Source organism: Agelaius phoeniceus, chromosome 13, assembly GCF_051311805.1.
Source record: "Agelaius phoeniceus isolate bAgePho1 chromosome 13, bAgePho1.hap1, whole genome shotgun sequence".
Taxonomy (NCBI): domain Eukaryota; kingdom Metazoa; phylum Chordata; class Aves; order Passeriformes; family Icteridae; genus Agelaius; species Agelaius phoeniceus.
In genome coordinates, this window is record NC_135277.1 from 13,012,828 (window position 1) to 13,040,712 (window position 27,885).

At 38.3% G+C, this 27,885-nt stretch overlaps 3 protein-coding genes across 8 annotated transcripts in view; 1 reads left to right on the forward strand and 2 right to left on the reverse strand.

Moving 5' to 3' along the window:
• Positions 1 to 464, reverse strand: part of RAB27A (RAB27A, member RAS oncogene family) — a 32,905-nt gene extending 32,441 nt beyond the window's left edge. The window contains exon 1 of the mRNA XM_077185345.1: positions 389 to 464. The gene's annotated coding sequence lies outside the window, so the exon portion shown is untranslated. The remainder of the gene's footprint in view (positions 1 to 388) is intronic.
• PIGB (phosphatidylinositol glycan anchor biosynthesis class B) lies at positions 1 to 8,039 on the forward strand. Of its 2 annotated transcripts, XM_077185341.1 has the most exons (12): positions 1 to 602; positions 684 to 814; positions 1,044 to 1,163; positions 1,760 to 1,864; positions 2,025 to 2,155; positions 2,747 to 2,887; positions 3,288 to 3,339; positions 3,753 to 3,964; positions 5,169 to 5,233; positions 5,869 to 6,079; positions 6,829 to 7,009; positions 7,567 to 8,039. In XM_077185341.1, exons 1-12 carry the CDS (start codon positions 521 to 523, stop codon positions 7,696 to 7,698), a joined length of 1,563 nt encoding a protein of 520 aa, XP_077041456.1. In that variant the 5' UTR covers positions 1 to 520; the 3' UTR covers positions 7,699 to 8,039. The 2 variants fall into 2 exon arrangements, with proteins under 2 accessions (XP_077041456.1, XP_077041457.1); XM_077185342.1 differs by lacking the exons at positions 3,288 to 3,339; positions 3,753 to 3,964 and having other exon boundaries at positions 3 to 602.
• The window catches only part of CCPG1 (cell cycle progression 1), a 21,152-nt gene continuing 1,294 nt past the window's right edge, over positions 8,028 to 27,885 (reverse strand). For 2 of the 5 annotated variants that reach the window (XM_077185337.1, XM_077185338.1), the window contains exons 2-11: positions 27,409 to 27,456; positions 24,695 to 24,766; positions 20,780 to 20,894; positions 20,214 to 20,293; positions 19,808 to 20,015; positions 18,713 to 18,808; positions 15,520 to 15,777; positions 12,397 to 12,518; positions 9,955 to 11,363; positions 8,028 to 8,769 (exon numbers count right to left, since the gene is read on the reverse strand). In XM_077185337.1, the coding sequence (XP_077041452.1) occupies positions 8,592 to 8,769; positions 9,955 to 11,363; positions 12,397 to 12,518; positions 15,520 to 15,777; positions 18,713 to 18,808; positions 19,808 to 20,015; positions 20,214 to 20,293; positions 20,780 to 20,894; positions 24,695 to 24,754 (2,526 nt within the window). In that variant the 5' untranslated portion in view covers positions 24,755 to 24,766; positions 27,409 to 27,456 and the 3' untranslated portion in view covers positions 8,028 to 8,591. The remainder of the gene's footprint in view (positions 8,770 to 9,954; positions 11,364 to 12,396; positions 12,519 to 15,519; positions 15,778 to 18,712; positions 18,809 to 19,807; positions 20,016 to 20,213; positions 20,294 to 20,779; positions 20,895 to 24,694; positions 24,767 to 27,408; positions 27,457 to 27,885) is intronic. The other 3 variants (XM_077185336.1, XM_077185339.1, XM_077185340.1) reach the window with 2 other exon arrangements.

Below are 27,885 nucleotides of genomic sequence, written 5' to 3' on the forward strand. Positions count from 1 at the left end.
CCGGCAGGTGACGGCCCCGGCAGGTGACAGTCGCGCCGGCTCCGAGCGGCTCCATTGCCCCCGACGGACGGGGCGTGCGAGGGCCGGGCTGCGAGGCGGTGCCCGGGAACGGCGCCGCACGCCTTCCTCAGGGCCTCTTGTCGGGCGCGGCGTCCGGCGGCGGCGCGGCGGGGCCGTGTGGGGCCGCGGGCGGCTGGAAGAGCGGCCCGTAGATGTAGAGCCCGCTGGCCACGCCGAGCGCCACGGCCACGGCCACGTGCTGCAGCGGCAGCCGCCCCCTCATGCCGGCAGGCGCTGCTGCCGCGCTCACGGACACGCGTGGGGCGGGCGGGCGCGCACTGCGGCGTGGCCCCGGCTCGGCTTCAGCCCGCGGCCCCGGCGCCCTCACCTGAACGCGGGACACGGCAGAGCCCCGGCTTCCCGCTAGCTGCAGGCACCGGACGGAAGTACCGGCGCTGTCCCGCCTCCCGCGGTCGCGCATGCCCCGGCGGAGGAGGCGGCCGGGGAGCTGCGGGAGCGGATGCCGGAGGCGGTGCGGCTCCGCAAGCGGCGGTCGGTGCTGTACAGCTCGGCCGGGGGGGCCGCCGCGCAGCGAGGCGCCGGTAAGCGGGGCCGGGCGGGGAGGGGCAGGGCTGGGGGGCGGCCCCCGAGGGGCCCGTGACGGACCAGCCTCGCCCCCGCAGGTGCGGCCGCGCCCGCGTCGCTGCTGGCGCTCACCCTGGCGCTGCGGACCCTCAATTGCTTCCTCGTCCAGACCAGCTTCGTCCCGGACGAGTACTGGCAGTCGCTGGAGGTGGCCCATCGCATGGTCTTCAAATATCCTTCGCCTGCCGCGGCGCCCCCGCCCTCTCGTCGCTCCCCGCGGCCCCCGCGGTGCCCTGGGCGGGTGAACGCTCGGGCACGGCTCTCCCCCGCAAAAAGGTGTTGGCTTGACCAGCAACATACACCCCACCACCCTGGCCCAAGGGACAGAAGGTCTCGATCCGAATGGCTCGGGTGAAGCTTTTCCTTTCAGTTGGTCATTATCTGTCCTTAATATTCATAATTATGGTTACCTGACTTGGGAATGGACAAGTAACTTAAGGGGCTACTCGTACCCACTGATCTTTGCAAGCATGTACAAAGCATTACAAGTGCTGGCTAAGGATAATGTTCAGCTGCTGGTGAGTATAATCAAAAAATGTGCATCTGCTACTAAAATTAAATTTTAAAGTATTATATCAGCGTATTTTTAGCATTGTCCAAGTAAAATGCAAAGCCTTGAGTCTGGCAATTGAGAGATGTGTGAACACAGAGATCCCACTGACTTCCCATGGGAGCAGAACTCAATAGATTTCCAGTCACAACACTGATGCCTGCAAGTGCAGAGGTCTCTGTCAATCTCTTGGATTTTCATACTGATTGTGTTTGCCACTTCATCATAATTGCACAGTAGTTCAGTTTTCCAAAGTGTTTAGCAATGTATATTTGCATTCAACCCACAAGAACTAACAAACAACAGACCCTTTTGATTTCTATTGGAGATGTAAAGCAGATAATTCTACATTCCATCAGCTGAACTTCAGACATTCTCTGTTTTGGCAGAAATACTATCCTTACCTAAGGCCCTTACTATTTAATTTTTAAAATCATAAAATCATAAATACTCACCAATTCACTATTTTCATACTTGAACAGTCATTCACTAATTCAGTCCTCTCTTAAAACTTGGAATTTAACTTGGTTTGTTGTAAGTACAGTTTTCTCTCTGCTCACACAGATCTGGGTCCCTAGGCTTGCACAGGCAGTGCTGGCTGCTTTTGCTGATGTGAAGCTTTACTCATTAGTGCAACACCTTGAAAATTCAGAAACAGCAAAGTTTGTGGTGAGTCACAGCCTTTAAAAAATTATGCATGTTAATAAACACTGGTTTTGCATTGTAAAATAAGTGAGTGTAAATAAGTGCAAAATGATACGTCACACCTTGAAGAATTACCACCTTCATTTAGGTGAACATGTTTTAATGTGTTCATAATTATTTTCAGTTCTTCTGCCAACTCTGTTCCTGGTTTACATGGTATTCCTGTACCAGAACTCTAACAAACACCATGGAGACTATTCTTACCATTTTTGCTCTTTCCTACTATCCAATAAAAGGCTCCAAGATGGCGAACAGGTGAGAAACTTTCCCCTAACAATACTGATAATTTTTGGTTTGGGATGACACCAATCTACTGATATTGTTTAAAATGCTAACTTTTTTCTTAATATCTAAGGCAAAGCCCCTTCATTCATGTAGCAAGAGTTCTGTCTTATGGAATGAACACTCTAGTATTTCCTCTAAATATTTTTTAAGATTATGTTATAGGTAGATGTAAAATTATCTATTCCACTCTTTCCTTTGCAAAGTGTGACTTCATGGGAAGCTTTTATTTTAAACTTTAAAACACTGCAATATAGAGTAACTTGGGAAAAGATAACTAAAGCTTTTTGGGGTCAGATATAGGTGAATTTGTGATCACAATTTTCTTTATTACTCACTATTTTAAAGTAGATACCTCTACTAGCAACTCCATTGTAACAAAGCAATTCTAGAGTTGCAGCCTTCTAAGCAAGAGAAAGTATCTGCACTCAGAGAAACAAAGTTACCTGCAGTATAGAAAACTTCTGGCCAGAGACAGGACAGTTGTTGAAATGTCACTGTCTGCAAAAGAATTGACCAGACCTTTTGATAAGCTGCTGGATTTTTTATGTTTCTTCCTTTTAGTTGTAAGTATTTAGCTTTGGTTGCACTTGCAATTATTATTCGTCCCACTGCTGTTATCCCGTGGATGCCTTTGGTCTTCAGCCATTTTTTGCAAGAACAGAGGAAAGCCGACCTTATCCTACACAACTGCATTCCAGTTGGGTAAGTCCTTTCTCAATTGAAACTGGGACTGTGCACAGCTACATCTTAAGATTGGTTTTACCACTGCAAAGGCAGACAGGCCAAAAAACCTAATATCATGTAAATAAAAAAGAAAACAAATAGAGTCCTGTTGCAAGTTTAAGGAAGGGGCACGTTTCCATCAAACTGTTGTACATGCTGCAAAAAGCACAAGGAAAGATTTCATGATGGTGAGACATGAGCAGCATTCCAGCTTAATCTGGGATTGTGCCATGGATACCAGATGATGGCAAGTGGCCACTGTAAAAGAGTCATGAGTATGGATAATCTCAAAAATACTAGGAATCAGAGTTTTGACAGCTGGAGAAGATACAAAAGCAATTCAGGCAATATCAGTGCAACAAACTTTCCATTTTTGCAGATTGGTCACAGTAGGAACCTCTTTAATAATTGACCGTGTGTTTTTTGGTGAGGTAAGCTGTTTTAAACTTGACTTATAAGAAGAAGGTTGGGGTTTAGTATTTTAGCATTGATGTATATTTGAGATTTCTCTGACTTCCCTTGTTTCTGTGACAGTGTCTGGCCTATGATCTCTAAATATATCCTAAGCCACAAACCCTTGAACACTGACTTCTCAGGTATTTCAAATGATGGACTGCTACATAAAATCAGTATGCTCAGTCCTCAACAGTTATCAACAAACTACAAACTTTCACACTTCTGTGTTTAATTGCTAAATATAGGAAGTCCATGCTGAGTCTAAGTAAAAGAACCAACCTGAAGTAGGAGTGAAAATGTATTATATAGGGCCAGTGATGACTGTGTCATTCAATGGAGCTGTTGGGTTTGACTTTGGATTTGTGTTTAACTCCCCCCTATCTCCCAGTGGGTACTGGTTCAGCTGAACTTCTTGAAATTCAACGTGCTGCAGAATTTGGGAACATTTTATGGCTCTCACCCCTGGCACTGGTACTTGACTCAGGGACTGCCAGTTGTGCTGGGTCCCCATCTGCCGTTCTTTATTCACGGCTGTGCGCTGGCACCAAGGAGGCTCCGCATCCTTCTGCTGGCACTGATCTGGACACTGCTGGTGTACAGGTAATCTCTGCTGAGGGGAACTGCTGCCTCTCACTGCTTGTGTTCTTGGCAAAGCTCCTGTCCTCTCCAGAACAAAGCAGCATTGGATTTAGATAAGTGATAGAAAACTTATAGAAACTGTTCAAACACCCCAAGAAACGCCATCAGTTATAAAACTGGTTCTAGAATTTTGTGTAATACTGTTTCTTGTATTGTCACCAACATGTATCTTTAGAATTGATTAGACCTCTAAAGAATAAAATAATTCATCGTGAAATGAAATTTAAAAAATCCCAAAACCAGCACTCAATCACTCAGCAGGTGTTTAAACAAAAACAGAACTAGTTAGAAAACTGAGTTCACTAGATTCCTGTTAATGAAAACACCATTTCCTTTGGACTTTAATACATCCCCAGTAAGATGAGAGATTCTTAGACCTCTAAAACTTACTCCATTCCCAAGTTTATACACAACTCTTAACTACCAAAAGGCTGTATTTTTCACTGTAAGTTCAGAAGTATAAGAAAAGGTAAGTTTTTTCCTAAAGCATCAGAATTAACTGTAGATTAAACAGGAGAGACACTTTCAGACATGAAAAAATAGAGCAAGCAAATAAATACTAAGCAATAAATACTTTTATACTATCACAGTAATAGACTACAGCAAAACAGTAGCAAGACCAGAAATGCATTTTCTTCTTTCCAGCTCAAAACTGGAAGTAGCTTTATTAGCTTTAGGACTTTTTTACCTTCCTTAGTTTTGTAAGAACTCCTTTGATTCCCGAGACATGAGAGTTGCAGTAATCCCCCAAAAAGTTGTCATGGGAAATTGTGTATTTTTGTATTAGCAGGGGTGACAGTTAATTTGCTAGGTACAAATGGGCACTTGAATCTTAGGTTTTCATCCACACTATTTATTGTGTCTTATTACAGAAAACAGATTGGTGAAGTACTGGCTAAGTTACATCTAGCTGTCAAAGTTAATTGTAGTACCCAGGAATTTTTAACAGTGCTTGGTTTAAACTGACCAAATAGTCTTAATTTGAATGTACTTATGTTCTTCAGAAGTGACAATTTGGATTTTTACTCTTAACTGCTTCAGTACCAAAAGCTTCTTAATACATGCACATACATGCTCTTCCAGTCCTCTGTGCTCTAAAACACATTTTGTCAACAGAACTGAAGGATTTAACTTTATTGCTATACTACTGTATGTTTTATTACAGCACACTGAGCCATAAGGAATTCAGGTTCATCTATCCAGTACTGCCATTCTGCATGATTTTTTGTGGTAAGCATTGGTTTCAAATGTCTTCCAACCTTACCTGGATATAATTTTTATCCCAGGAGATAATGACTGTTAATGGTCAATGTAGGTATTTGATAAAGGATTCTTAGAATTAGTCTAGCATTTTCTTACAGCTAGTTAAAAAGAGAAAGAAAAAAGATGAGGGAGAGCAAGTGACTGTAGCACAGATAGAGAATCCTTAGCATGGATTGAAGTATTCCTGCAAAAACCTGACAATTTTTCCCATTATTAGCTCCTTCAAGCAAAGTGGGGAAAAGGGGCATTGATTGGAGATGGGGAAAAAAAATGGAGTATGCTTTTTCAAGGCCAGAAGCTCAAAATTTAATAACAATAAAGGAATGCTGTAGTTTTCAGCAGTTTGGAGAAAAAGAATACCACAGCCATGCAGATGTAGTTACCATTTATTCTGGCTCTATGTGGACTTGCATGAATCAGAACACATCAGTAAGTTGCCATATATCATTCATCCAAACTACTGAATGAACTGATTTTCACTACAAGAAATTAAATTTAAAGAGACAAAGCACTGGTTTTGAAATTGTATTGCCACTGTATTAGGCTACTTTCAAAAATGGGTGAATTGTTTATCTCCCAAACTTACTCCAATGTTTCTATAGGATATTCTTTGAGATACCTGAAAGCATGGAGGAAAACTGCAGCAAGTTTCCTGCTGTTATCCAATTTAGTCCCAGCCCTGTACACAGGCTTGGTTCACCAGCGAGGCACTCTGGATGTTATGAGTCACATCCAGCAGCTCTGCAATCACCCTCAGCAGTCACAAGCTTTTGTTTTCATCCTGATGCCATGCCACTCTACCCCATTTTACAGGTATTAAAAGTGTCAACAGTGCACTACATTAAAATCCAAACTCTTAATCAGAAATCAAGATTTCCTTTCTCCAAGGCTTAATAAATTGAGATATATAAATATATACAGGAAGAGTTTTGATTTTTCATACAGTTAATACAGAGTGAATAGGGGACATAAGCCAAATGCTTATACCACAGAATAAAATTCAGCATCTAAGCTTTACTCATTTTTGTGAAATAGCTTTGTATGAGGATATGCAGTAAGTCTAATGACTTCACTAAGTATGTCACACTTCTTCATTATGATAACATTTTTAGCAAAATTAAACACTAATTGTTAAAATCAAAATGTATTAATTTTACTTCTGCTGCTAGGCAGTAAAGAAGTGTCATTACAACAGTGACTTAGGTCACTGCAAAAGGTTTTCAGTAGATCCTGGCAAGTAAACAAAATGTTAAAGCAGATATAAATAGTGAAGCTGATATGGAAAAGTACCTTTTTAAGAAACTGATGTTGTGCAAATGATATTTTTATTAAGATAAATGTGTTTTCTGTTAACTGCAACAGCACAGTCCCAGCAGTTGGAGCTGAGTCTGCTTGCTTTACTTTGCTTTCATATGAACTATTGAAGGGAAAAAAATACTACTCTGAAGAAAAAAATTAACTGATATTTGTTTTGACTGAGGTGTCATTTGAAGTGGTGAGTCATTTCAAACCTCTGATTCTGGTCAGTTTATCATGAAATGTGTTTTTGTTTTTCTCCCTAGTCACGTTCATTGTCCTCTAAAAATGAGATTCCTTCAGTGTCCCCCAGACCTAAGTGGCAATGCGAGCTATGTTGATGAAGCAGATGTGTTTTACTCTAACCCACTTGGCTGGCTGAACAAGGAGTTTTACAATGACACATTATTACCCAGTCACTTGATCCTCTTCAATGTGCTAGAACAGGTATGGGAACACCAAGATGAAACAAAGTGCTTCTGAGGATAAGTTACAAAATAAATTAGGGAAGAGTTATAGTTAAAATATTTGAAAATTGTTGTTAACAACTTTTAAAGTATAGCTTATATTAAAATTGACCCCTATAGCCCATAATAAGATTATTGATGTCATTCCACTGCTATATATTTAATGTTCATGTATGTCCTTTCCTCTGTGCAAATTCTACAGGCCACAAAGTAATGTTAAAACAAATGTGCCATCTATTCCCAGAAACTTTTAAGTAAGCAACAATGAAAACTAAAAACACCTGCAGTCACAGTACCTTTTAACCCCTCAAATCTTTAATGAAGTCCATGAACTCAAACAATGGAGGCTGGTGAATATCTGCTCCAGACAGGATCAAACAGGATAAGTGCTTCTTTTTCTAGCAGGCTTTCCTAAAATAAAGGATAAAGCTTCCCAGGGACAGTTGAACTGATGGTTGTCAAGAGACTTTGGAACACTATTCTTATGCTCCCAGCTGTGTTTTCTTACTGTGGAAATTAATGTATGTTCATTTGCAGGAAATATCATCATTTCTAGCTTTAAGGGGCTATGAGAAAACAGCCACTGTCTTTCATACTCATGTACCTCAAGGACGAGTTGGAAGCCACATCTCCATCTACAGGAGGAAATCTGAAATGAATTTTCCCTGAAGATCAGGCTAGAGCTCAGACCCAATGAGATCAGTTTTGCATAGCAGTCGCTATGCTTACATCTCGTACTGCAGAAAGGAGAAAGCACTGAGTCTGAAACGGGGGCAGTCCCATGGGGCAGCCAGTGCCTGCAAACACATAAACCTCCTCCTGAAGGCAGCTTCAGTAGCACTAGGGCAGGGTGGGGTTCCTGACCTACCTTACAACACTAGAAATCATTGGGAAGACCAAAATTACCATATGAATACTTAAGCAATAAAATACAGACAAGACTGGACTGTTTTTATAGAACTGTACAGCTATGCTGAGTTTCTTTTATAATAAAAGACTTTTACCCACAATGTCTCTTTTATTTTTCTTCTACAATATGCAGATATGCAAGACATTTCAAGTGTTTAAATCAGCACGCTGATTAGAATGCAGCACAGCAAATTCTTCACAATTCAACAGGCTCTTGAACCCCCCCAAAGACAGGAAGCAAATACAAGGTTACAGAACACTAACAAATACATTACCACAATGTTGATCTATTTTTTGAAGGATGAGATGAAGTTAGTATATCAAACATTGGAGTTAGTAGTTGGTACATTATGCATGGCTCAAGCTTTAACTACACTAATGGAATGCAATTAAGCATTTTTTCATACACAGGTCATGGCATGCCTAGATTCTGCAACAATACTGCTGGCACCCAAACTATCTTTACTTCCAAAGAACAGTTAAAGCAACGGTACAGAATATGCAAATCAGAAAGCCTGACTTCTGCCTGTTAACAAAAATGTGTAAAAATCAAATTATTCAGAAAAAAAAATTTGCATTTTGCTGCTTTGTTGAAAAACAATTAGTTTCCAGAGAGCATGTGAATTTTAATCTTAATTTTTACAATAAATTACTCAGTATTTTGGATCGAAGGGTAGTTGCCCCAATTCTATTTCAAGATTTGCCATGTGTCTTCCATTAGTGCGACCATGTTTATGCCATTTACCTTCTCTTTTATTACGGTGTTGGTACTTCTGAGCTTGTTTTTCATGTCTGGAATTTTCAGTTTGTGTAAAAGGTCTTTTAGGTCGACTGCAAGGAGTAAACAAAAGCTTATTACTACTAAAAGCATTTTGTAACACAATTACATTTTCAAGTACAGCTTTTAACATGCTGAGGTTCATTGAAAACAAAATTAGTAGTAAGTAGTCCTTTAGCTTGTAAGAAAAATGGGAGAGGCATTTGTTTGTTTAAATCATCAATAAGATGGTATATACAAAAGAAATGCTTTCTAAAAATAAAAATGCAGCTGGTATCACAAGCTTCTGTATAACAGTTATCAGTAAAAGAATTTGGAATTGATTTTCTGCAAACTGAAATTCTCACAAATTAGGTATTTAATTTAAAATAAAGCTCATTTGATAATAAATTAGGAAGATGGACTATAAATAAAATCATAAACTTATGTGTTTGCCAAAACCACATTAACTGGGTAGCTGATAATAGGACTATCACCCTCATGGTTCACCCTTCTATAGGAGAAAGTGCTATGTTACATAATACTTAGTAACCCCAAAGTAGTTAATAGTTCAGACTTGAGCTGCAGTAAAGTACATGAAATGATAAATAATACAAGTGTAAATTTGTAAAGCTCTGAGAACACCTTTAGATCCAGGAAAGGAATGTAGGAAATAATTGACACAAAGGGCCATTGTGAGCAAGTCTGAACAAAGCTTAGTCAGGGTCAGGATCTGAACTAAAGCCTGCTGTGTGATGAGCTCTGCTCTGGGCATACAGACTAACCCAGTATTACACTAATCTACAGGAGAGTAGCGACATGTATCTGCCAGAACAGGAATCAGACACACCTTAAATACACTCAAAAACCTCATTCAGCACAGGACAAAAAGGAAGCCTCAGTTAATGCTCCAAGACAGTTCCTCATTCCATCAGACAGGCAATCAGAGCTGTTTGGTCTAAAAAAATCCTACTGGTAGTTCCAGTTTTCTAAAGAACCCAGCAGAAACATCAGATGGTGCTGTGCACACACACAAAATTTATATAAAGGTTCTACAGATCCACTTTATATAACATAATCTAATATTTCCACCAAGCCCTTCAGAAAGTCTTCTAGCATGTGTGTGTGTATATGTATACACACACACACACATACATACACATACCTGCTCAAAGACCATCCATTACAACAAGGACATTGGTTGTCTCTATAAAGAACACTTCTTTGTGTTATCAAGTACAGGAAACATGGAAACAAACCTGGGTCCATACTGGGGTGAATTATCATAATGGAAGTAGTATCTGTAGACGTATTTGTCCAAATCCTCAAAAACCTTCTCATTATTACTTTGGTATTCCTTCATATCTTCCAGGTAATCCTTGACATCATTAACAAAATCAGTGAACAGCATCTGGTCGTGTATAAACAATCCATTATGAAAAAACTTATTGATGAAATTTTCTAGTTCTCTCCAGTGATGGAAGTTATGTACAACTTGCTGCAAATACTTTCTCATTAGCCGATTAAATTCATCCACCCTGATGGGATCTGAAACTCTGTTAAAGAGACTAAGGAATTCTTGATGAGCACATTCAAAAATACCAGAGCAGCCCTTTAGGGCAAACTGATGTTTTCTATTACACAAATGATCATTGAGACATTTCTGGGAATCTGAATCTTTTTCAAATGTTGTAAAATGATGTTTCCTTCCATTTCTGGATTCTTTGGGCATGTGAGGTCCCCTGTAATGCATGTGCTTCAGATTCTCGTAGGAGTTATGGTCTCGGTAAAAAGTTCGAGCTTTCTTGTTTGCCTCATATCTTTTGTCACTTGATGACTTCTCTTTTTCATCAAAGATGTTTTTTGTGGTATCTTTGAAGTGCCTGAATGTAGACTTTACAGAATCAGAGAATTTTTTCAAGTTTTCTTTCACTGCTTCTTTAGCCTGCTTAATCTTTTCTTTATGGTGTCTTACAAACTCCTTTGTGGAATTTTTCATAGCATCAAAAGTTTCTTTAACTGAACCAAAAAACGTCTCCTTTGATTTCTTTCTACTCTTACTTTGCCATTTAGCACCTTTCTTCTGTCCACTTTCATAAATTTCTTGTTTTTCAGATTGGTCTTTTGCTTCAACATACAGCTTCTCCCATAAGTCAGAGCGCTGTTGCTCAAAGTTCAGCTTCTTTTCTAGTTCTGCCAGTCTTCCTCGCAGAGTTTCTATTTCTTGATTTTCTCTTAATGTCTCATCATCAGCAGCAGCACTCTCAGGTGTTTGACGAGAGCTTAACTGTTCCAGTTCTTTCTTCAGAGCTTCTGTAACATGACGTTCTTTGTCCAGTTCTCGCCTTAGCATCTGTGCCTCTGCGAAGAGTGTTTCCTTTTGCCTGAGAAAATTGCTGTTCCTTTGCTTTTCCTCTTCCAAATGCTCCCTTAGTTTCTGATTTTCTAGTACAATAGATTCAGTGCTACTACCTTTATCTTCTAAGTTTCTAATTTGTTGTCTTAGCTTCCTTAATTCTTCCTGAAGTGAGGCCAAAGCTTTTTCTTCTTTCTCTAGAGATTCTCTTAGGTGCTGATTTTCTGCAGCAAGACTTTTTTTTTGAGAATCAAAGGATTTCTTCTCCACCTCAGTAAAGGTCAAACACGTGTCAAGATCTCCCTTGAGTGACTAAAAGAAACAAAAAGAAAACAAGCAGAAATACTACAATGAGAATGGTTACAATTTTAGCTAGAAAGATGAAAAACCAAGGTAGCCCAAACAGAGCTTACTTGTCATTTTGGATGCAATGAAACATGCACAGCCAAGATGCAAAAATAGAGCTGGTTTGTTTATCTCAGTTGGGTTTGTTTATCACACACTTTCTTGGCAACAAAGACCATGTGAGAAACTCTCCCAGCCAGCCAGAGGTCATCACCCCTCACTTGTACTGGTTTAACTGGCTAAAGAATAGTCAGTTGGGTACATGAACTCTAACTCATAACATCTTCAAAGGAAATCAAAGTGTGCATCTTTGCTGTTGATTTATGTTCAGCAAACTGGATTTACAGATTACCAAAAAAATTAGAAGAAGCAAAGGCATTTAGCTGCTGGGGCAGAAATTCACAAACTGATTTTTAATCAAATCTGAAAATATCTGTTTGTGTAACTATATACTAACACAAAAAAAGAGCTCCCCAGTCTGTTGGCATCATTGACAAGCTCTAGAACATACTGAATTATGTACAAATGCTGCTAACAGACACATAAAAGAAAATCTAAAAAAATGCCCACTCCCTAATCTTCTCTCTGGATGATGCAATAGCAAAAAAACAGAAGTATGGTTTAAGTATTCAAAAAATTAGTAACTGTTGATAATTTAGAAAGCAAAATCACAAAACCTGTATGTTCAACATGTTTTTACAAGCATTTTCTGCTTCAGTTGTCCTCATTGATGACAACCTGGCACTGTGTCATAGGGAAACAGTCTCTGTGTCCAGATAACTCCTAGACTACAGACATAGAACCCAGTATGTTTAACCACATTCCGAGAGCAAATTCAGTCAACATAAACATTTGTCAAGAATTCAGGGGAAAGTTCTCTGAAAGAACTTGCTAAAGACAACAATTAAATGGATTTGTGTGAGAAATTCATTTCACTTTGTGTAAAACACACACATAATGACAGAATTGTGCAATGACTTCCAGCTAAGCTCACACCTACCCCCCCTTTGTGGTGCACTTGATCTCCTTGCTCTTGTTGGCACTGGTAAAGGTCATCTTTCAGATCTTTTAATTCACGTGTCTTTGTCACCAGCTGCTGCCGTTTCTGGATCTGCACTGTACCTACAAAGATTAAAAAGTTTCTTTTGATAGACTGACTTAGAGTAAGCAGTTAGAGGAACAGAGGAACCTAAACATTGTCTTCATTCTCTCTGCAAATTGAAAAACATTTTTACCTTGCCATTTCAGCCCTGTCCTTACCAGTAACTGTTTAGCTGTAGCAAAATTGTTTCCTTTAATGATAAACCATTTCTCAGACCCAAAAATTTGCTTCTACACTGTTTTTTCATTAATAACAAATAAAGGAATTTTGGAACATTACATAGAAATAAATTAGATCCAAACCAACAAGTTATGCAAGAAAGAATATTTGTGACTTCTCTGTAAGTTTTTTAGTAACATGCAAGTCAACCAGGATAAAAGAGAGACTACTGGTCCATGCATTATCCACTTCAGAACTCCAACCTTGACTGTTAATTGAATTACATGAATAAGAGGGTATTATAGCACAGTGTTTAAATTTTCATGCAGAAATACAATTATTACACACTGCTCACAAAGCAGCAAGTATTGCAGGCTGTGTCTTGTCCTTATCCATAAGCAAAGGCTGCAGAGTAAGCAAGTGTCCTGTCTTTCAATTGTCAGACAAAGGCTGAGACACCCTGGCTTTCAGAAAAAGTATCTTTGCTGTACTAGCCACCAATTTTTTTTGTCAAGTACAGCTTCTTGACTGGTACTTCCTCACCTAAGACATGTTCTCTAAATCCTAACACTGATGTAGTTTTTATATATTTGCTTTTAAGATTCTCTTGAATTGACTCTAGAGAAAAGACAACAGCAATTTTTAGGTATTTCTTTCAAAACCAATGCAGCATATTCAGAGCTCTATTTCTGTATTTAAAGGCAGGGGGAGACGTATTGTTAAACAGAAGAAATACTCCAAGTACACTTACACTGAAGAATGTTTTGTGCTCTCTTCTTTTTTATCTATTGTCAAGTGTGACCTTAAAAAAAGACTGTTCTATTAAACCAAGCTGAACTATAATAGTTCAATGCAGCTAAGCAAAGGCAACATTTTTACAGCAATGATTTTAAGTCTGCAGAGTCCTAGTAAACACTTCTTGATAGCACAGATCCTTTCATAAATGAATTTAAGTATATTGACAGTAAATTTGATTTTAATATTTATCTTTTATAGACACTTTTGAGGAAGTCCATCAATCCTAACAATCTAAAGCCTGCATCTGAAAAATCATCATTTAGCATAAAGGGTTGATGTTAGGTAGAACCTGAATTACAGAAAAAACACTTAAAGCTCTCTTTTTCTCCTTATCAAAAATCCTAATTTAAGTACAGTAAGGAAAAATGACATTTAGCAACACTAAAAATTTGTTAATATTGAGGTGCCATTCCTCAGTAATGGGTTTGTGTTTCCAGCTGGTACTCTAAGTCCCAGTTTCCTTCAGATTCTTTAAGCAGCCAATCCAAATCCCTAGCATTATAGCTATAGTCCCCCTTGCAGTTTCTGGTTAAAGAAAAAAATTAAATATCTGAATGTCCATAAGGAGACATTTTTCTGGCAAGGACCTTCTACCTAATTTAAGCTTCACCTGTTACCTGAAAAGTTTGCCTTCTTAGAGGTTCTCCTTCTTAGAGCATCATAAAACCAGTTAACTCAGTTTAATATTGATTGGGATACAGTTGTTGATTAAAATCTATTAATTAATCTAATTAATCTAATCTAGTTGCTTTCTACATCTCTGAAAGTCTTAAGGGGGTCCTAGAGCTCTAGCTAAAAGGAAAAGACTATCCTGATATTGACCCAAAAAAAGGAAAGTAATTTTAAAAAAAGTTACACTCCCAATCCTCTTACATGACAATTAGCCTAACAGTAGAAGAGTGCTGTGGGAAACATTCATTCCAAGCTGAACCACAAAATTGCAAAGTAGTCCTCTAGGGAGATGGATTCTCCCTGCAAGTTTGTGTTGGGAAAAAAAAAACAAACCTAAAAACAGGAAGATGGAAGCAGAACTTCACTTCCTTTCTAGTGGTAAAAAGATAAGTTATCCCATAACCATGAAGAACTTTCACCTGAAGAAGCAAAAACTGAAGCCACACAGATTTGCCTTCCTTCTGCTGAAAAATGCTGCCATCACTGTCATCAATGATGACAATTTTTATTTAGAAGTACAGATTCAATGAATGAACAAGTGAATTCCTTAAAAGATATATTAACTTGAGTCCACGTTCAAAGTGTATCTTTCATCCACAGATCTCCAAGTTCTTTAAAAAGATAGTATTTGTTATTAACACCAAACTAAGTACAGTGAAGTGATTATCAACTGAGATCTCATGTTCCCCCACAAGCACTATCAGAGACTGCTGTGGTCACTGTGCTCCTCTATGCCTCTAGCACACCAGTGCTCATCAAACAGCTTTCACACCAGTTACTGCTACATAAAATGAGTTTGTATGATTGGCTTAGTTGCTCCTATAATCCCACATACGTTAGCAATTCCTGAGACTTGATTCATTGGTTTATTTTCCCAATGTAAGTATGCATACATATATGGATGTGTGTGCACACATACACACGCATGGTTTAAGAAGTAAATCTGAGTGCATGCACAGCATACACAGTACATCACTCAAGGCTCTTACCTTCAGGTTTACCTAAAAATAAAAAAAATTGGGATCAAGTGAAAATTAATATAAATCTCAAAAGAAGTGCCAAGATTGAAATCCCTAACAATCGGTCAAATCCAAAGAGAATGATATCCCCACCTCCAATGAATCACGTGTGTTTTTGGAAAGGCTTATTTTCATATAAAACTAGAGCTACTCAGGAAAAATCACTATTTACCCCATTACTGTACAAAGTAGTGTGTATTACATACAGTTGCACTGCTAAAGGACCTGTCTGTATTATCATTGCAGCTGCAGTGGCTTTCTCTCATCTTTAGGTTTGGGTTAGCAGAGAACAAGAACAAACAGGGGAGTCACAATAAAACAGCATTTGCTGCATAAGATGTGGACTCTGTGTGCTCCGTGCCCCTGAACTCACCGTAGAAGTGTCCGAAGCCCATGCTGATGGCGATCACCAGCGCCAGGACGATGCACCTGTTGAGGCCGCTGCCGAACTGCCGCTGCTGCTGCTCGTCCCGAGGCGGCTCCGCCTCGGCCTCTGCCGGGGCCGCCCCCTCGGGCTCGGAGCCCGACACCCCCCGCCGCCGCGGGCGCCGCTTGCGCACGGCCGGGCTGCCCTGGCTGCTGCTTTCATCGCTGCTCGACTCCTCCTCGGGGCTGGCCTGGGAGGAGAACACTGAAAAGCAACATACGGCGGTGGTTAAAATGCATTGAGTGCTGTGATAAAGAGCAAAACGACTATAAAGATCCATAATATTTGTGCAGAATAGATCCGGCGTTTATCTTTGAGAACATTACCAGAACAAAATTAAAATTCTAATTATATAGTTTGTGCTGGAAATGATGCAAACAATGTGTGCTCTTCAAAGTTAAAAATTAATTTTTTAAAACTAAATGATAGAGAATCAAGAAATCATCACTAAAAAGCTGTATGGCACTTCCCCATACCTTATCATTCACTCACTACAAAGTGTTTCAGTCAACCCTGCCTCCTAAAGCATATACATGTACTGGCCCTGCAAATTCTTGTGAGGTGGAAAGACAAAGAATTCAGTTTTCCTTCTCCTGCAGCTATTGAAACTGAAATACCTAATAACGAAAGAGCAATATAAAGGCTTGCTAAAAGAAAGCCTCCTAGAAGACAGACAAGGTTTTGTTACATATCCCCAAAAAATTTCATTCTGTGATCTGCATGCAACTGCAGAAAAAATTCCATTACAGTTGCATTAATGTAGCTATTAGAAATATTCAAAATCAAGATATAAATTTATTTAAATATGCAATTTTGTTTACTTTGAATATCTATTATATACTACCTGTTACCATCTTTACCCACCTTTCAAAAAAGCCATTTTCAACCACTACTGCACAGGAAAAAATGCACCCAAGTGCTTTTCTGTTTGTTCTTTCCCAACACTCTTCTATTACCTGACTGAAGTTTTGGTAAATTGTACAAGATTTGTAATAATAACAAATTCTAACCTTAAAAAAATACCTTTTATAGAATTTTTGCAAGATTGTATTTATTATACCATTTGTATGTTCATGTTCTAATGGCCCAAAAGCCACATGTTCTAACCAGGAAAATAACAGAGCTGTAATTGCTTGTTCCCATTTGTACAAATGTTTGCTGCATATACTGCAAATAGATTTATATAATCCAGTATATAAGTAATTATTATTTAATCTCACTCCTTTAAAAGTGCAACTTTCAAGTGCAAGGTAAATCTCAAGGGGAAGCCGTAGTAGGTGGAAAACTAGATTTCAAGTATCTACATTCTGTACCTAATTCATAGGTCTGGAATAAATTCAATGGGATCAGTGAAGTCTCTAGACATCACAAAGTGCTCCTGTTTGGACACTAATTTTGCTGCTCACAGCCACACAATGCTAATGGCCCTCCTAAAATATGGTTATTCATTCTCTTAGCAGATGTCATTACTCAGAATGTAAAAATATAAATATAAAAAGTCTGTCCTTGAACAATTCACAACTGAAAAGTCTTCTGTTTGAGCAAAGCCATGCATACATCACTGAACAGACAAGAATGCCAAGCAGTGCTAGCTATTATCTATAAAATGCATTAGCACTTAAGATTCTTCACTTAAAATAAATTACAACTTGATAGAAGTGATTGCATCAAGCCCAGAAAAGATTATCAGTTAGTATCTGGAACACTTCTAATTTCTAAGTCCATGGACAAGCAACATGACAGATTATGAAAGACAACTTCCTCCCTTAATAAAAAACTCCATGTTAGTAAATCAGTCAAACCAGACTTAAACAGTGATTTTGACATGCAGACACTTAAATGAATTTCTATAGCTTAGTAGAGAAGGACAGCATTTTAGACCCAGTCATTTAAGCAGATGCATACTTCCCAATCCTGGAAAACAAAGGCAAACATTCAAAATGCATTCCTAGAATGCAGAGGTCAGACATTATAGAGAAATATACAGGACAAACTTAGTAAGAGGTGGTTTTCTTGCTCATCTGTGGGGTTTTTATAGGGTTTTTCAACAACCAAAGAAGCTTACACACATGAAATACCAAAGTGGTTAAGGAACAAGAGCTGCTTCTAGCCAAATGGGAAAATTCTTTGATACACACTGGACAGCAAAGAATAGGAAAGGAGGAAAAAAAATACAATCAAGAAGAAAAATGCTGTAAGATACTTAAAGCCATTCATAAGCACTTGCAGCCAAGTTGTCAACAGCAATTACACTTTCAGGCAAGAATGACACTGCCTTACAGCTGCTGTAAGAATTCAGTACAAAGCTGTGCTCTAATAGTACCAGGATGGAAAGGACTACAAATGAAACCAAGTGTGACCACAATAGCAGCCCAAAATCCTGTTTCTGCTGTGATTTTGAAGTGTCATATCTATACCAGCAATCAGGTTAAGTCAGTTGACATTTCTGCACAGACACAGCTCAGATACAGTCCACTGTAGCATATGGGTACTTCTGCTGTCTGAACTTCACTCATGAAGCAATATTAAAACATTTCTGTTTGCATGATGAAGGCAATCTCAACAGGAACTGGTTTGCAAAAAGAAGTGGCAGAAAATCCTTTAGTATCTACATTAGGAAGAATCTGAGGCTCACCCTTTTCCACAAAAGAACACTCAACAAGAAGTGGATGGCAAAGATTTCTATTGCCACTTTTTGTCACCTCTAAAACTTCAGCATTTAAAACACTTGCAAAAGTACTCCTGCCATTTTCTGCAATACTTGATCAGCTGAATGCCCAGCACTAAAGGCCATGCTGAAATCAGCTTATGTTAGATGGAAGAAATTCTTTTTGCCAGTCACACATAGGTTTGGAATCCAACACTATCCATTGAAACAATCAAGCACACACACTCAAATGTATTACAAACCTTACTGATGTCTGCTCCAAACCTACATGCAAGGTTAACATCTTTTTAAAGAAGCACATAAGACACCGAGAGCTTAGCCAAGTTCTTCAGTGAGGATTGGCTTTCAGCATCTGTCTAGAATATGACTATGACAAAACCAAGTCAGATTGCTATCAAAAATTGTAAGAACACTCCATGCAAGCCTTAAGCAATCAGCTTTGCACAAGCTGATCAAATGTAATCACACCACCTTGAAAAGGAAGACTGCGAGATACATGCTCTTTCACCTCATTTCCCCATCCCTTTACACAACCAGGAATCTTCCACAGCTTCTCCAGCCAACTGACTTTTGTGTACAAAAACACAGGGGGGAAAAAAAGACACTTTTAGAACTCATCCCTAAAAAAAAAAACAAAGTCAACTAAATCTTAATTTAAAAATTAAGTCAGGTTCCCCAGAAGACTTAAAGAAGGTGACAGTTCTGTTACAAATCTTCACTGATTATAATTAGATGCTAAGCTGTCACTTTCTGTTTCCAGTGGATACTATGCAGATACATGACCATTTAATGGTCAATGTATCCTACTCTAAGATAAAACAGTATTTTAGGTATAATTCTGCTTTATAATAAACTTAATTTGAAAGATAAAAATCAGCAATACAAAGGTGTCATAGAGAACAAAGAGAACAGAAGAGATTACAAACAAGCAGCCAAAAAGAATTATAGAGGAAGACCAGAGAACTAGAGAACACAACAAAACAGTAAGTTTCTGGTTTGGATTTGTTGGGGTTTTGTTTGTGGTTCTTTATTGGACAAATATCCATCCTCTTCCTCCTGATTATAATGCACTGCTTATTTCAGTCAAGCACTGGGAGTATCTTCAATATATAAATATACACTACATAGCTATGAGGGTGGTAGAAAGTTTTTGTAGTCATACTGTCTAGTCCTCATGGCACCAAAAATCCCCTCCCACTTGCTAGTCATTTATGCCAACTCTTATATAAAGCCCAAAATATTGCCAAGAGAAAACCTTCAATTATCCTGTGAACTAAAAGTAATTGTAATTCTCCAAGATGTGCTACAAATTAACTTTCCATTTAAAACAGTGAACGATTAATGAAAAAGATTGCTTTCAATTAAAAAATTGCAGACATACATTTAGACAAAATTGTAGAGGGCACCTAGAGTTTAGAAAAACTCTAATACTTGGATATGCACTCAACAAAACCATTATTTTTTTCCTCTCTCCATAAAAAGAAGGCTCCCTAACCAAAGACTGCTTTGGGTTTTTTCCCTGGTGACATTTTTGCACACAGTTGCTTAGGGCTGCATTGCTCTTACCAGTTTCTACATGGGAAAATGCATATTGACTGCTAGAGGAGGAACCCATGTTAAAATCCTCTGAACTCTGAGCTTCTTCACCATCAGCAGGAGCTTCCTCCTGACTCTGAGTTTCTTCTGGTTTTGGAGCTTCAAGTGTAACAATGTCAGAATCATCACTAATAGTTCCAATGCAGGACCCATCATCAGGAACTTTTTCTTTGTTTTCCTAGGGAAAGGGACAGTGTGAGAATTATTCAGACACAAAAAACATGACATAATTAAAACAAACAAATAACCAAAAATTGTTGGAACTTCAGAAAAGAAAAAATTTGTGACTATTTTAATGCCTTCAAAAATTTTCTTGCCATTGACAGATGGGGCTTAGAGAAGCTTCTGAATAATGTAGTCTGTTAGTGTAATTTACCTCTGGAACTGTCTGAGCTTCCTCAAAACCAGACAGAGTATTATCTACTGCTGGGATCTCTTCATCATTGCTGCGCTGAGCTATATGAATAAAAAGAGGAAATAAACAAGCAAACAAACACAAGATTAAAAGCAGCAACCACAAATTATGCCCACACACATATAATACTAAAATTCTGTGTCATTATGTCATTTTTTCAGGAGTACAAGCATTGATGGTTCCTTCCAAAGTATTCTAATTTGATCTATGACTTTACTAGGGAATACTTCTTTAATCAATAACACTTCTTAAAATTATCTTCCAGCAACACCAGTGCACACTTTCTACAACACGTCTAAAGTATGGACAAAATAAAAGACATTCTACTAATTTCACACATTTCAGGAAAAAATATTTTTATAAAGTTAATGACTCATTATTTTCCATAACACTGGTGAAGCAAATACCCTGACAGAGGTCCACAAAGCACATAAAAATCTATTGAAAATACTAATTTTGTGCCAAACAATATTGCTACAACAAATATTGACCTATTTTATGTAACTGCTCCTCTTTTAATATCTTACTTTGCACATCAATTGCCTGCTCCTCTTCTTGCAAGGAAACATATTCTTCTGAACCAAACTCATGGTTGTCATTTGTGCTTCCATTTTCCGAGGTCACTGTCTCTATGTCAGAACCCTGAAGGTGAAAAGTTTAAATGGACATTACAATTACTGGAGTTTCCAACAGTAAAGTAGGAAGAAAGGGTCACAAAGAAAACAGAATATTAGTATTAAAAACAGAAACAGAAAAACTGAGCCTTTAAAACTGAAGACAACTTTGAGCAAAGAAAAGCAAGTGAAATACCAACTAACTAGAGTGAAACAAGTGTTGGTGTGTAATACTCATGACCAAGGTTAAAAAATGTTAGACAAGGACAATTCTAAGGGGGAAAAATGACAGCAATTTAGGCATTAATTAACAACTGCACTGAGTATTTTAAATAACTATTTTATTGTCTTTATTAGATCTGTTTATTAAATGGAATTTAGAGAAACAGAGGAGGTTTTGAATATGGGATCTAATTCTTGCTCCCATCTATTTTATGCAAATACACACACCCTCCCAAAAATAGAACTTTCAAGCATATCAACATGAGCTCCAATAAATACTACTACCAGGAAAAACTATGTATAACTTCATTCCATCTCAATTCCTGTGAGAAATTTTGAAAGGCTGCTTATATAGTAGATCTCTGACACCTCAAAAACAAATATTTATACAAACTCTAGATTGGATTTCTGTCTTTAATCCAGAAAGGAGCCTTCGTTACTGGTCAGCTGCCAGGCAGCAACAACACCAGAGCACAACAGGAACTGCAAATAAACAACATCAGGAGATTGCAGGGTACTAAAGTCAAGCACTATGCTTGACAATTCCAAATATTTAATCTTTATATTGTAATTTTGGTTTAAAAATACTGATGAGACACCAGTAAGGCTACTAGCAAACTAGAAACATAACTGAAAAAATCCTAAGTCACTCTGATCCATAAATAAGTTGAGCTGTTTTTGTAAACAGAGATAGTTATTTTTGCAACAGCAGGTGTGAAATTACAGTAGCAGCAATACTTCCAGATCAGTTTCCCTGGATGTCTCATTTCAGGACTCAGGCAAACATGTATGCTTTTGTTTTTAGGGAGACTGTACTTCAGGAAGATTAGATACCTCAAAAAGAACTGCATAAGATACATTCTATAATCATGTTACAAAGTTATGTTTCTTTTGAAAAGGCTTCAAAAATTAACTCCTTTGGTAAACTGTTAAACACTGTGTATCTTTTTTCTTTTTTTAAACACATTGTATCTTTTTTCCTTCTGACTACTTAAATATCACAACTTTGATTTGATGTGTTTTGCAGAAATTCACCTCTCATTTACAAGTAATTTATTATAACCTGAGTGAAATCCCAGGAAAGAAAATACAAAGTTATTTGGGGGTTTTGGGTTGGTTGGGTTTTACAGACAGATATACAGGTTTATTATGTGACAATTTTCTCTGGTGTGATAGAACAACTACTCTCATTTCTTAACTTGTGAAGAAGAATAACAACATTTCAGTTTGCCCAGGCTCCACAAGAAGAAAAACATCAGGAGTATTGCTTAAAACAGATTACAATTTTAGCTAAAAACCCAAGATAATGGGCTAGCTGAGTACGTGGTAAAACACACAGGTGGGAATGCATGAACTCTCTGATCCACTTCATCTGATGCTGGACCTTCCATCTCAGCAATAGCAAAGAGGTCAAGAAAAGATATTGTCACCTCCCTACCCTCCTACACAAAATTAGCAAGTCCTTTCTCAGGAGCAACCCAGCAATGCAGAGCACTCTGACTCTGTCCAAAGCCCACACTCAGTGCAGCACCCACAGCTGCCAGCTCCCTGCAGCCACAGCCTGGACAACAGCCACTTCCTGCCCCTCGAGCCACTGCAAAACGTGTCCACAAACAGATTCCACTGTGTCATCACCAATACAGGTCACAACAGCATGTGAGAAAATCATACTTCAGTACTCCAAATTTGTCTAACCCACAGTTCTACCCCTGCCCTAAATATCCAGATCAATTCACTGCCGTGTACAGAAGTCCACATCCCCCTCCATGGGTAATAGCTGTGTGAAGGGTATCCCATCCATTCTGCTTTCTTGATGCTCAGATTCCAAGCTCTCCTACCAGAAAAATGCTAATAATGGCAGCTCTCAAACACCAGTGTTGCCTCATTTTTATTTCACCGAATCAGGGATGAATAACTGGGAACACAAAATCTCCATGTCACAGAAATCTGTTCTGCTTTGACTAGACAAATCCCAGCCATCCTACAATCTTGTGTTATGTTAACTTATTTAGACAGCATAATTCATTTGCAGTTACAGTGTAAAATAACCATCCCAAGAATGAAAATAAAGTCTGCACTTCACAGCGGAGTAACTCAATAGCTGAACTCAACCTCCAAATCCTTTTACTTTTATCTGAACTCTGTGAGTCCAGCAGCCTGTTAAACTACTGTAGCCCACTTGGACTTGAGGAATGAGTTTCTGTTTCTCTTGGTGACAAGATTCCCAACCTGTCATCCAGCCCAAAACAAGGAAAAGAAGTTTTAACCATCTCTTAAATACCACTTTGCTGCCAACAGAAATGAAAGCATGGCCCAATATTTATAAACTTCAAACTGTATCACTTGTGACAAGGAACTGTCAAAACATGAGTGCAATCACAGGTTTGTAGTAGCTTGGTTCCAAATTTCCCATTTTCATTATAATCTGCAAAACAGGGGAGTGTGCAATGAAGAACAGATGAACACTATGCATGATTTTCAGTCATTTTTTCCTGCTTTCCTCCTCTGAATGAAACAGCTCAAGTACTGGTCCTTGAATTCTTTTCTGGGGCAGGCAACAAGTAGATGCAGGCAATACTAAGTGTCATTCCAGCAAAACTGTCAACCCATCTGTCCTGAGGGTTCTGGCTCAATGGCCTCCTCAGTTTACAAGACAATGCTAAATACATAAGAACCAAACCAAACAAGGAAACCAATCCACCCATCCTACACTCACATATCAGCCATGATCTGCAGAGATACAGAAATCCTCAGGACTAAAGGAGGAGAGGATACTGGATACCCACACTACCAGGAAGGGCTTCTCAGAGGTTCTGAGCAACCAGGCCTGCCTTGTCCACAGTGGGAAGAGAACATAAAACACTCTTCTTATCTATACTCAGGTGTCTGCTGTACCTGAGCAGGTGCTGAAGGCCCCGTGTCAGCCAGCACAGTCAGGGCAGTCATTTGACCAAACCTCAGGGCTGACCTTGCCCAGACTCCACTGACAGCACTGATTTCATCCACACAATGCAAACTTTGAGACCAACAGCAGATCCAGACACCTGTCCCAAGCCAGTGCTGGAATATACACTTGTCCCTATTCCAATTTTCTGTAAGGACAGAGGGCTGTCCCTGAACAGCCACTGCCAAAACTAGGATCAGATACCTTAGTGGTAGAAAAAACTTGGGGAAACCATGGAATCATTCCCTTCTGCACAAGATATTTTCCTGCCCAGTATTCCCAAATTTCTTTGTTTCGGTGAGGGTACAGTTGTATCAAGAGGACAAGAAATATATTAGCAACAACAGATAAGTTACATAGCATGCTAATGTTTTCAGGCAGGGTGGAACAGAAGAATGCATGCCACTAAAATTCTACCAGCTCTTCAAAGTAAAACCTTTGCAGAGAAAGAAATTATTTTAAATATGAAAATTTGTATCAACTATAGTAAAAGTATACATTTTTTTAAATAGTAGTTTCATTATTTACTTCTAAATTGCTCTTCTATATTCTCTGTTGGTGGGCAATATCCACACAAAGCAAGAATTATTAAGCTGAAATAATATTTTACTGCTTACAGATAGCCTGAAATGACAGAACTGTGCCAATGTGAAACTGGGTACCTCGTGATTGATGACAGTCCAGCCGCAAGACGAATCACTGTCACTGGAATTTTCAGACATTTTCAAAGTACACTGCAGGTAAAAGTAAACCCTTTTAATATGCAAAACACACAATTTCACTGCTCTATTGAAAAATAAATAAACAGAAGAATGGCAATCATGATGTTACAGAAGAATATACCAACACACAAATTGTTATTCTGGAATTGAGAAAAAAAAAATAAAAAAGTTGAGAAAGAAAATATATTCTTTTGTACTTATTTCCTATTATCTTCTTTATACTTGGAGCAAATATAGTTTTGCTAGGCACATACTTATTTCAGCCAACCAAAAAGCCTTAGACTAGAAACACACACACAAAGCTAGTCAATAAATTAATAATTAAACAATGATGCTATAGACAAGTTTTAAGACACAAAATCATTTCTGCTTTGTTACAAGCACAGAAACTACAGTTTATTCAAGAAAAACAGTGTGAGGGTTTTTTTGAGAAGAAACACATTAGGATTTTTTGGAACTAATTTTCTTCAGCTACTGGGCAAAATCAATGTTTCCTGTTTCTTTCACTCCTTCACACTGATTCTGAGGAAAATTACGAGTACCTGGCAACTACAAAAACAAAATAAAAATAACCCAAAGTACAATTTATTTTTTTTAATAATATTACCAGATGACTGGTAGCCACTTTCAGAAGAGAACTGTCCAGCTGCAGCTGCCTGTATATCTTTTCTCCTTTTTAACAGGAATTTACCAGGAATACAGAGTATTCATTAACATCATATTCAATCACTTTTTCAAGTCCTTAATTAGCAAAAAGGCTTTAAAAAGAAGTTGAAAACAGTTTTTGTTCCTTGAAAAAAAATATATTGAATTGTTATATAAAATTTACTATGGACTCATCTTGGTGGGAAAAATATTCCCAAAATTGAACAATTTCCAATCGATTGCCTGTTATATTATGCATCAACATAATAAAAGCAGCCAATGAAGTCAAGGTTCAATAAAGCTTTGTTCACAGAATTTCAGACACCTGCTTTATTTCCCACTCTGAGTTAATTCCAGTAAGAACACAGAGGAAAGCATCTATGTGTTTAAATTTATTTGCTCTCTACTTTATTATCAACCCTGCCTTCACTCCTGGTTTCTCAACACAGAGATTATACATAAAACTTGGAATGAGAACATCTAAGTACACCAGTGTGGCTAGAAATTGGCACAACAAAATATAAAACCTCCAATTCCATTTAGGTTTCTCTCAAAACACAGTAAACATGTGTCTCATATCTCTGCATTATGGTAGTTACTGCGTGTTTTTCTAAGATAAAACTATTTTCTCATCAACTTCTACTAATGTATTTACAGTTCCTCTGTAAAAAAAAAAAAGGTAATGGTGACAATCACAACAACAGTTTAAGCAAAAATATTACTAACAATTAACTTAGGTATGAAACTTAGAGAGAAACTGAATTTCTGGTTTTTTATAAAGCCCTACTTTGAATATGGTTGTCATTTTCCCGAAGATATTTTTCTTCCTCCATTAGTGCTTTTCCTGGAATCTCAACCAGGGTATGTCAGGTTGGGAGGGGGTGGGAAGAAATCTATTTTGGTTTGAGTTGTTTGGGTTTTTTTTAAATCACAGTGCATAAAAGGATAATTTTATTTTTTTTAATTGTGATTTATTTTTAAATCATACTTCTTCAATCATCAAAATAACAAATGCCCAAATGGCAAAGACGAAGTTCTGGAGTTGACATGTGACATGTGACAACGACATCTGCTTGCTGTCATTAATTACTCTAAATTTGACTGGGCGTCCAGCAGCAGCAGCATTCCTTTCACAGGAAGGGAACTCCCAGCACCAGAACTCATCACCTGGCAGAAGTATCACTGGCTGCCTTGCAAAATCTGAATTCTTAAAAGACAACCTCAGGGCACCAGGACAGTTTGATACCAGTGCATCTACAGATTTTGAAATCCCAAATTGTCACAGCAGACTCTGTGCTGGACATTGAAACATCTCTCTTCCTCCAGCTAACCCAGCATTTCACCCTGGGCCTGGTGAACACAACACAGACACCATCCTGCTCTCCCTGTCCTGCCAAAAACACACTGACAGGTAACTGCAGAAACACAAAGCTATCTTCTCTTCTCAACATGCAACCATGGCTTTGGGCTCCACATAAACACCTGTCTTCCCATCCCAAACAAAAGTTTCAGGACCTTCCTGGGTACCAACATCACCAAAATATATTAAATAAACAAACAGAGAAATAAGCAAACAATCATCATTTCCTATTGCTCGCTTGTCTTGATAAATGGCCCTGAATTAGAAGTTATTTATTTGTATTCAACCAGAACACTACACTAATAGTGCGTGTTTGCCTGCACACAGGTGACAAACCACCAAAACAGAAAATTTTTATATTAGTATTTTAATTAATATTTTAAATATTAAATATTTTAATATTAAGAAAAATAATGGAATTTTGAAAAAAGAATAAGCAGAAGAACACTAAGGTTTATGGTTAGAACTGCTAAATTTAGCCAAATTATAATAGATAGATAGCTTGGTATCAGACTGAAGAGCATCTCTAGGGTAAAAGCATTCCTACAGGTATATTCAGCAAACATATATACAGTTACCAAAATTAAAACACTTTATTACTCAGATCTAAAAGATCAAAAAGACCTACAAGCTTTAATAAAAAAATTACCTTGGTACAGTGTTCCTAAACTTCAATCATCAGCTAAACAGCTTATTTCTGTAACAGATTAATAAAATGCACATGATAACTCAATCCAAGGTCAAATTCAATCCCTTAAGTACACTGAAAAACAGAAGACTAATTTGAACACAATGGCTAAATTGGCCCACTCACAAAATCTTCTCCAGTTTGATTCTCCAGCAAATGACAAAGACCCACTAAGAACCAATATGCTTCTCCAGCCAGCCTAAAGGGGCTGGAAATGCTACCACTGTCTTCCTGAAAGCAACTTTTAAAAAAATAGCTTTGAGCAGGAATTAAAAAGACATAAAGCCTTCAAACTTCCCAGTGAATCAAGATGACACTAATGGGTACTAGTCCAGGACACCAGGGATAACTGGAGGATACACTAGGGTGGTACAGGTCTCTTGTATGCCAGGCCAAGCCAGAAGGAAAGACTGGGGAAAAAACCCAACCAAAACCAAT